The 10,562-nt window shown below is 37.1% G+C and overlaps 1 protein-coding gene across 4 annotated transcripts in view; it reads right to left on the bottom strand.

The window, feature by feature from the left end:
• Positions 1-2,864: 2,864 nt before the first annotated feature.
• sun1a (Sad1 and UNC84 domain containing 1a) overlaps positions 2,865-10,562 on the bottom strand; it is a 29,763-nt gene continuing 22,065 nt past the window's right edge. For all 4 annotated transcript variants that reach the window (XM_073828248.1, XM_073828249.1, XM_073828246.1 and 1 more), the window contains exons 10-19: positions 10,220-10,498; positions 9,571-9,663; positions 9,288-9,361; positions 9,024-9,168; positions 7,641-7,904; positions 7,456-7,540; positions 5,117-5,232; positions 4,852-5,019; positions 3,818-3,910; positions 2,865-3,553 (exon numbers count right to left, since the gene is read on the bottom strand). In XM_073828248.1, the coding sequence (XP_073684349.1) occupies positions 3,422-3,553; positions 3,818-3,910; positions 4,852-5,019; positions 5,117-5,232; positions 7,456-7,540; positions 7,641-7,904; positions 9,024-9,168; positions 9,288-9,361; positions 9,571-9,663; positions 10,220-10,498 (1,449 nt within the window). In that variant the 3' untranslated portion in view covers positions 2,865-3,421. The remainder of the gene's footprint in view (positions 3,554-3,817; positions 3,911-4,851; positions 5,020-5,116; positions 5,233-7,455; positions 7,541-7,640; positions 7,905-9,023; positions 9,169-9,287; positions 9,362-9,570; positions 9,664-10,219; positions 10,499-10,562) is intronic.

Raw genomic sequence — 10,562 nt, 5'->3', positions numbered from 1 at the left:
TACTCCTTGCTTATTTGAGAGAAACAGAGGAGGAAAAATGGCGCATGAGGCAAGATAAGCTGTTATATTGTCCTAAAGTCTATTATTCACCGTGTACCACTTGCATAAACACCGCAACCGTAGGGGCTGCCATTGTTGTTTTGCAGGTTATGAGAGTACATCAATCTAGTACGAGTTCACGGGTGAGAATTCACAGGTTTGACTGCCATTCCAGTGGACTTTCACGGGTAGAAGTTTGGAAAAACACGGGTAACGGGTTGCCTGGAACGCGGCATTAGCACCAATGTTATCTGGCACTGCCTTAATCATCCTGGGCATGGAATTGACAAGAGCTGCACAGGTTGTTGCTGGGATCCTCTTCCACTCCTCACGGAGCTGCTGGACGTTAGACATATGGTGCTTCTCCACCTTACGCTTGAGGATGCCCCACATGTGCTTAATAGGGTTCAGGTCTGGAGACATACTTCGCCACCTCATCATCTTCAGCTTTAGCTTCAGCTTCCCCAGCAAGGCAGTTGTCATCATGTTGGAAAACTGCCGTTCTGCCTAGTTTCTGGAGGGAAGGCATCATGTTCTGCTTCAGAATGTACAGTACATAATGGAATGCATGTTTCCCTCAATGAACTACAGCTCCCCAGTACCAGCAGCACTCATGCAGCCCCAGACCATGATGCTACCACCACCATGCTTGACTGTAGGCAAGACACAATTTTCTTGGTATTCCATACCAGGGCATCGCCACACTTGCTAGACACCATCTGAGTCAAACAAGTTTATCTTAGTCTCATCAGACCACAGGACATGGTTCCTGTAATTCATGCTCTTGGACAGGTTGTCTTCAGCAAACTGTTTGCAGGCTTTTTTTGTGAGCCAGCTTCAGAAGAGGCTTCCTTCTGGGATGATGGCTATGCAAACCGATTTGTTGCAGTGTGTGGCGTATGGTCTGAGCACTGACAAGTTGACCTTCTACTTCTGTGACCTTTAAGGCAATGCTGGCAGCACTCATGCATCTGTTTTTTTGATACCAGGTTCTGCACCTGACGCACAGAACAAGTGCTCAACGCCGTTGATCGACCCTTGCAAGGCCTGTTCCGAATGGAACCCATCTTGGAAAACCTCTGTATGACCCTGACCACTGTAGTGTAACTCGGTTTCAGGGTGTTACTAAACCTCTAATAGCCTTGACCATCTTTGTGGAGAACAACAATTGTAATATTCAAATCCTCAGTGAGTTCTTTGCCATGAGATGCCATGTTGAACATCCAGTGGTCAGTATGAAAGAATTGTATTTAAAGCACCCAATTTTAACTCCTCTAGTACAAGACACACAACTCTGTATGGTCCTGTCAAGTAGACAAAAACATGATGAATAGGACATGTGGCTTTGCATGGTTAAATAACATACTGCTATCACTTGGGGTGTACTCACTTTTGTTGCCAGCTATTTTGACAATAACGGCTGTATGTTGTTATTTTTAGAGGACAGTAAATCTATACTGCTATACAAGCTGCACATTGACTACTCTAAAATATATCCAAGTTTCATTTCTATAGTATTTTCCCTTGAAAAGATATACTAAAATGGTTGCTGAAATTTAAATATTTTAAATATAAATATTTTAAATACAAGTTAATTAAAACTGAAAAAAAAAAATGTTAAAAATGTATTTATTTTTTTAGTCTAAACAAACAGACAAACAAAGTTTGCAAGGCCACCTTTTAAGACTGGGCATGGTCTTTATGGCTCATATTGTAAGAATATGGAGCTCACAGTAAAGGAGGAAAAACACCCTAATTTTATTCAGAAGTCCAAACTGAACAAAAATAGACAATTTGGTGTAGCATTACCCCCTATTGATTATTCTTTAATTACAGAAATGCTATACATTTTTATGGAAGCCCCTTTCCACCACTGAATAAAAAAAATTAAAAAGGTAATTGCTACTTTTCATCTCACAGTTCTGACTTTTTTTTTTTTTTTAACTGAGAACTGCATGATGCAAACTTCTGACATTTTTATCAGAATTGCGAGTTTATCTCTCAAATTCTGACTTATCTCAGAATTGCGAGTTTATATCTCAAAATTGTGGCTTTTTTTCTCAGAATTGCGTGGTATAAACTTGCAATTGCGACTTTTTATCAGAATTGTGCATTTATATCTCAAAATTGTGGCTTTTTCCCCCTCTGAATCGCAAGTTTATATCACGCAATTGAGAGTTAAGTTTTTTTTATTCAGTGGTGGAAACGTGCTTAAATACATTTTTGTCAGCATGTTCTTATAGTATAGTTTTATGCATTTTAATTTTGTGTGATGACAAGTTTTGCTTTGGACAATTCTGTAATTGCTGGATGTTGATAGGAATACAGGAGAGAATTTTTGTACATTTTTAAAATGTTTATAATGTACTTTAGATAAACATTTTTCAAAGTGCTAATATTTTTGATGCATATTCTTGTACATCTATAATTATTTTATTTGCATATTTCTTGTACACTTTAAACATTTACTGTGCGAAAAAAAATTGTCTTTTGTTTTAAAAAGCACATTGTAAAAATAGAAACAGTTGCCCATTTTTTTCAGCTCCTCTTTCCAATAAGTTCATACTTACAGCTTGTCTCTCTTGTTGCTGTTGGAGGGCCTTAAACCTCAAGATTTAAAATCCACTGGGTTGCGTGTGAATATTAATATGCTTCCCAAGCATTAGAAATTGAAATGCATCATAATGTTGATGTATAGACCAAATGTCTAACTATTGTCTAATATCAAACCAATCTTGCGGTGTTTAGTAATTGTGAATGCACTCAGTTCTTTTTTAAAATAATAAAAAAATTAGAATTTTATTTGAAAAGCCAACCTATGAAGATCACATGGCAATTACAAAATCCTCTGCATAAAGATCATGAAAAGCATTTACAAAAATACACAATCCAATCTCACTTATATCAACTTAAATACACAAAATAAATAGCAATTTTCTCTAGCCATTCTTAAATAGGGCACATAGCTAGCAAATACATAAAAAGAGCACAAAACTGAAGGACAGAAGAACTTCTCACATTTACATTTAGTCTAAAATACATTCTGTATTTCAGCAATTTGTCAATTCTTTGCTGGTGACAATTCTGCCAGATAGGGTATAATAATAATAATAATAATAATAATAATAATAATAATAATAATAATAATGAAAAATAAGCATAACCCTGATGACTGACAATAATGGAAACAGTGTGGCGTTTCAGAAGAGCGCAAGTGCTGAATCTGGTTCTGAGGCCTAGCAGTACATGTACCAGCATGCAATCCTTTATCAGATGTCCTCAGGTCATCTCCGGCCCAACTGTGTAACTCATGGCACATCTCAAGAGCTCAATTCCTTTTTACCAGTGCATGAGTGACAGACTGTAAGGACGTTACAATGTCTTAATCACTTTCAAGTGGTTCATCAACAAGCTTCCCGTGAACCCGGAAACGGTAGATACAGGTGTATTCAGGATGACCCCAGTTAGACAGCACTTTCATCTCAATGATCTGAAAACCTCTCGGGACCTCCTCCTTGAAGACAGAGACACCAAACAACATTAGGCAATTATAATCAATGACTAGAAATAAATAAGCTACTGTTGGTAGATGATAGAACTATAAAATCATTGATGAGCTGCCTTCATGACAGCTTTTCAAATTTTTCCCTTTGACAATAATCACAAGCAGCTATCAGTCAAATCAGTTACACCTTGATTTTCATGCAGCTACAGTGATTAAATGAAACAGAAATCACAATATACAGGAAAACTCTGCTTTTTTTTTTTTGATACTTACAGAGACAGAGAAGGTCTGAAGGGCATCTCCATCTTCATCATAAACAAACTGTCCGAGCAAGTGCCCCTCTTCCTGCTGCTCGTCATCAAGACCCTTTAACAGAAGCCACAAATAAGGGGGAAAAAAAAAAAAAACATTCTTTGAGACCAAGTTAAGAAAAGTCATCCGTTTTCCTTTAATGTATTAGATACCAGACACCTGGAAAACCTGGAAATATGCGGCATCTAGGCTTTGGTTCTTTAGCATTGGTGTGTATTTGAACCCTTTCCAACAATGACTGCATGATTTTGAGAAGCATCTTTTCACACTGAGGACAAATGAGGGACTCGACTATTACAGAAGGTTTAAATGCTCACTGATGCTTCAGAAGGAAAAAAAATGCAAAACTTTTTGAATTTGAAGATCAGGGTAAATTTATCTTATTTTGTCTTCTGGGAAACATGTAAGTATCTTCTGTAGCTTCTGAAGGGCAGTACTAAATGGGAAAAAAAATAAAATAAATGCATAAAGATATTTCACCAAATAAAAATGCATACATCAAAACTTCAAATGTTTTCACCCCAGGATACGTTTCTCCTGAAGCATCAGTGAACGTATTGAACCTTCTGCAAAAGTGGCATCATAGTCATTGTTGGGAAGGGTTCAAATTCCCAAATATGCTGAAAAAAAACAAAGAAAAATGGGTCAAAGAATAAGGGACTCATGAACAACTATCACCAAAAAAAAAAAAAAAAAAAAAAAAAAAAACAGCTGTCAATCATTCTGGTAACTACACAGAATTAAGAATCAAGTCTATGTAAACCATTGAGCAACTTATTTTCTCTTGTGGACTATATGTAAATATCTTATGTGAAATATCTTATTCAGATCAGTACAAAAAACCTGCATTGTAATTTTGTAATCCATCTTATTTTGGTCAAATAATTAAGATTTTGCAGATTCTGGCAGGTGTACATAAACTTTTGACTTCATCTGTAAATATATAATGCATACATTAGTCAAGAGACGTGTAAACCTGAAGTGATTTTACTCACATATACATTGAATTCTCGTGGGGCGCTGCTGATGTTACCAGTGGGCGACAGGGATTTGGGCACATGATCTACAGAAAAGGCTGTAGGCACAATCTTCATGGACAACCCGATCACCAGATAACCTTCTGAACCTTTAAATGCCCAACAGTTCCCAGGATGCACGTCTGGCTGCAGGTACAAATGAAGAGATTTCCATTAAAGTTAATACTTGACTTTACAAATAAATGGATATGAATATAAATCAAATTTCTAAAAGGCATCAAACCTGTATGACTACACGTGGTGACTGGGAGAAGTACCACAGCGGGAGGCCAAACAGACTCAGCAGTGCCGTTTTGGTATCAAAGGACTCGGAACAACGTGTGCTTATGATGCTGCCCCCTACAGACAAAAAAAAAAAAAAAAAAAAACACATTTTAATTCACTTCATCTTAAATTTATAAAATAGGTGTGAAACACCATAGACCTTTTCTTCCAATCTGAATAAAAACCATTTCAATTAATGTTGCATTAAAGCTCATTCACAATATTTATACAAGTAAAATAAAGAAAATGGAAGTCCTAGCCCAAACCTTACCCCTAAACAAAACCCACACTGAAACCGGTGCAAAACACTAGATTTTAATTAAAACATTTGGCCAATTTATCAGACTTAAAATGCCCTCACTAGTCCATTGTCAAGATATTTCACAATATTCATGTGGACATTTGGCCCTCACGCATTACAAAAGTAATAATATTACAGTTGTATATTACTTTTTGCTGTAACGCAGTAATATAACGCATTACTAATAAAATTTGGGTAATATTGTACTCGTTACATTCTGAGTAACGCAAGTTACAATGACATATTTTAACTCAAAATTGTGTGGTCAATTTACCAACATCGCAAAACTTCACCAGAGAAACAGTCCGTGTCCATTTTATTCGTTTGATTTTCAATTTAAAATGAAATAAGCAGAAATAAGAAAACGGCTCCATTATTCGTTTTTTTTTCATTTGTTCAGAAAACGGAAAAACGAGATTTCGGCTCGATTTTTCATTTTTTTGGTTCACGGGAAGAAAACGAATAAACGACTTCAAAATTCGTTTTTTACCCATGAACCAAAAAAAAAAAAAAAAGAAAGAAATCGAGCTGAAATCGTTTTTTCGTTTTCTGAACAAATGAAAAAACAAATAAAGGAACCATTTTTTTTATTTCTGCTTATTTAATTTCAAAACAAATCTGTGTAAAATAGTTTATCAACTGCTGCTGAAATTTGATGGTTAAGATGACGCGAACGCTGCATTTGTGAGATGGACGCAGTCCCGTTATTATCAGTTCATCAGAGAAAAGGACAAGAATGCATAGGTGCAATCTTCCAACACCAAACTCTCAAATAGCACGAGTAACTCATGGAAACACCAGGACTGGTGCCACTAACACTAAACTAACGGAGAGTGCTGCGGGGTCGGAGAAGAGAAAGAAAGCTGCGGACGAGCACAGACACAAAAGACAACAAAAGGTTTAACTAAATACAACAAAATCTGTTTTATCATCGTCTATATATAAAACGAATAAATACACGGAATATATTTGACTTAAATAGCCTAATTAACAGATTAACCAAACGAAAGAAAAACAAATGAGTCACATATGCTGCTGAGTTATTTGGTTAATTTATGAGTGGCGCGCTCTACGAAAGTTAATGGAAAGGAAACCAAGATGACAGAAATAAAAGTAAACACATTGCAGTTTCGAATGATTCGTATGACCAAAAATGATTTTGTTGTTGTTTTCGGTTTTTCGATCGCGCTGGTGTGTCACGCACACACATACAGAATGGCAAACATTGCAGCCTGTTGATCATTTTGATAATTAAATGCAAACAACCAAATATAATGTAGATAAACTTGTTCATTTAAATAGTGCGTCCTGCATAATACAATCTGTGCCATTCAGCCTGAGCCATTGAGAAACACATTATTTGCTCCTGTGACGAGAATATTTTTAAGCATGTTAATTGCAAAGCCTGGTTTACATACTAGTTTGACATTCTAATACATCGCGAAAATAGTCACATTTAATTGGTTTCGTGCCGACTTAGAGGCTGCGTGAGAACATTACCGTTTGCTTTCAGTTTCGCTTTAAAGTAGCTTAATTAGTTTTGGCTTTTTTAGCAACTTATATTCTTCATACTTGTCCTGTTAAAAATGTTTTAAATAGCCCAAATGCTAGGTGTTTGTTTGTACATTATAACATTGCTTTATTTACCGATGTTATTAATGATTTTATTATTTAATTCTATATAGACCTACCAAATTACCCTCCACTGTATCTATAATGAGCAGCAAACAACTTTAGGCATTCACAATGTCTGCCCATACTTCTGTGGATGTTTTCGTGAAAGTAACTCAAAAGTAGAAGTAGTGCAACTCATTACAATTCAGAGACAGTAATATTGTAATGTAACCAATTACTTTTAAAAGACAGTAACTAGTAATAAATAATGTATTACCATTTGAAAGTAACTTGCCCAACACTGCTCACAAGTATAGCTAAACAAGAACACAGCTAAACAACCAACTTAAAACACAGCCACTGAGATAAGACCACTACTATACCTCCAGATTCCAATGCATAGTCCACCAGACCAGTGCGGTCTTCAGAATAGAGCTTCATCGCATTGTTGACAATCAACTGTACATGCTGTGGAGAAAGAAATCAACATAAAAGTAGCATTACATACACATCTAAATACCCAAAGTTAATCATCAGAATATTTAAAGACAAGTTCTTAAAAGCTTACTTCCTCAGAGAGGCCTGCCTCCCCTGCGGCTAGTCGTACAGTTTGGGCGATCGTCTCTTTAGAAGGTGACTGGCCCTCCTCCACTTGAAGGGACAGGTTACCCAGAATGCTGCTCTCTAGAGCACCGAGTGAAGCCTGCAGTTCAGTGGTGCTCACAAAGTGATCAGAGAGCCAATGCAGGAGAGATTCAGGAAGCTCCAGCTCTTCTGCTCTGTCACTGCCGTAAAACAAAGTCCTGATTTCTTTCTCTACCTGCTCGGATACCTGCAAAGAGAAGATCCAGGAGTTAGATTATGTTCAAACTGATGGCAAAAAAAGGGCTTTTGGTATATTGACTTATCATCTAGCCCTTATAATGCATTCAGAACATTTTTTTAGCCTGGAAGAAATCAATTTCAAAAAAATAAAAATGCATAGATTTTTAGTATGGGAAGCAAACATTGAAAATGTTAAGACTATTAGAATGCATAATTTAAAGGGATACTTCACCCCAAAAATGAAAATTAAATGTCATTACTCACCCTCATGTCGTTCCAAACCCGTTAGACCTTTGTTCATCTTCAGAATACAAATTAAGATATTTTTGATGAAATGTTTTTGTTGTTTGATTAAATGAATTTTCTGACCCTGCGTAGACAGCAACGCAACTACCAAGTTAAAGGCCCAGAAAGGTAGTAAGGACATTGTTAAAATAGTCCATGTGACATCAGTGGTTCAACCCTATGGTTAGGAAGCTATGAGAAGCTATTTTATTCAACAAGTTCTTCTCTTCTGTGTAAGTCTCCGACGCGCATTCATGACAGTACCACAATGAATGCATTATTTTTGTTTTTTTTTCTGCATAAAAAGGATTCTCATAGCTTAATAAAATTAGGGTTTAACCACTGATGTCACAAAAACTATTTTAACAATGTCCTTACTACTTTTCTGGGCCTTGCAGTAGTTGCTTTGCCATCAATGCAGGGTCAGTAAGCTGACGGAGACAACTATGTACCATACACCATCAACCCAGTGTTTGGAAGGTAATGCCATAGATTTATTGAGAGTTTATCATGTATTCAGACTGACATGTCTTCGAAGAAGACTAAACCAAGTTTTCTGTCTCTAAACAGAATGTTTGAACTGACATGCTTCCTACGTCAAGAAAAAGACCTGAAAATTGCCATCTAGGACTTTGATTTGCTCCGCTATGATGAGAAAGTTGGGGAGACAGCGATTGACTTGGAGAACAGTCTTTAATGCATTTTTTAGAAATTGATTCCTTTCAGGTTAAAAATGATCGAATTCATAAAAGCTAGATGACAAGGGTGTTAAAAATGTAATGTATGAAAACTAGACCCTGCAAACACTACAGATAAACAGAGACAACAACAGAGCACTTACTGAGATTGAAAGGGAGCCCAATTGCTCACACTTGTCTTTGCATCCCATCAGCCCCTGAACATCATCTCTGATGCTCTCCAAAGTCGCTTCTAGCCGTCTCACCTCTGCCAGCAAAACCTCACTGGAGCTGCTCTCACCCTCCTCACTGAAGAGAAACAGACAAACATTACTAGATCAGTTTACAGTGAAGTACCTGGAATACTACTTTAATGAATGAGAGACATCACTGATGACCGTTTACACCAGACTGAAGATGATAATGACCTGTGCGGATCAGGGGTGGGCGCCTCAGCCTCAGGAGTCTTTCTAAAAGTAGGCTCTTGTTTTCTCTGCAACTCCTAAATTAAACAAGTCAGTCAAACAGTTGGATTTTGCACAGATGACTCACTTAATTACTGAATCAGAAGTCATCTCACATTCAAAAAGCATGTGAACTTTGTCCCAAAGTCAACTCACATCAGTGGTTTAGAGCCTTCTGCTACAAAAACTAAATCATGCATGCTGATAAAGCATCTTGTGTGGTACTTGTACAAATTAAATGTCGCACCTCAGTTTTGCGCGCTAACGTCTGAAGGAGAGCCTCAGCTTCAGCAAGTCGAGTGTTCTCTGACTGACGCTCCTCTGCATGCTTTTCCTGATGCTACAGAGGATTGAAGATTGGTTATCAAGATATTACATATAGTCATAAGGGTCAATTTTTTGAAACCGATATTTATGCGTCATCAAGCTGAATAAGATTTCCATTGATGGTTTGTTAGAATAGGACAATATTTGGTCAAGATACAACTACTTAATCTGTAATCTGAGGGTGCAAAAAAATCGCATTTAAAGTCGTCCAAATGAAGTTCTTAGCAATGCATATTACTAATCAAAAACCAAGTTGATATTTACTGTAGAAAACTTACAAAATAGCTTCATGGAACATGATCTTTACTTAATATCCTAATGATTTTTGGCCTCGATAATTCTGACCCATATAATGTATTTTTGGCTATTGCTACAAATATATCCGTACTACTTAAGACTTTTGTGGTCCAGGGTCACACGTCTAACTGATAATAAACATGTTAATCTGGTAACACTATAAAACTAAGTCTAAAAAGCACCACATAAAAATAAAAAAAACTCTCTAGTGAAGAAAACAAATCTATTATAATACCTTAGACATTTAGGGAAATATTATGTGATGTTATCACCTGCTGTGTGTACTTGGCCTCTTTCTGCACTTCGCCTTTCAGCAGGCTGAACCGCTCCTCCAGCAGGTCTCCAATCCACTTGCCCAGACTTTCTCTGTCTGAGTGTCTCTCTGTGTGAAGCTCTGAGCGCAGCGTGTTGTACAGACTGAGCACTTCAGTGTGCTGCTCCTCCTGTCTGAGCAAACCCCCTGCCACTCGATCCCACAGCTGAGACAAGCTGTCCTCTACACGCATCAGCCTTTCCACCTCTACTGATGGCAATGACAGAACCGAGGGCTTCTGGAAGGAGACAGACATAGTACCAGACAGTCAAGTTGATATTTTTGTATTGAATAGGCTACAG

Source organism: Garra rufa, chromosome 22 (assembly GCF_049309525.1).
Source record: "Garra rufa chromosome 22, GarRuf1.0, whole genome shotgun sequence".
Taxonomy (NCBI): Eukaryota; Metazoa; Chordata; class Actinopteri; order Cypriniformes; family Cyprinidae; genus Garra; species Garra rufa.
Note: the sequence above shows the minus strand (reverse complement) of the source record. Positions and strands in the feature narration are given on the sequence as shown.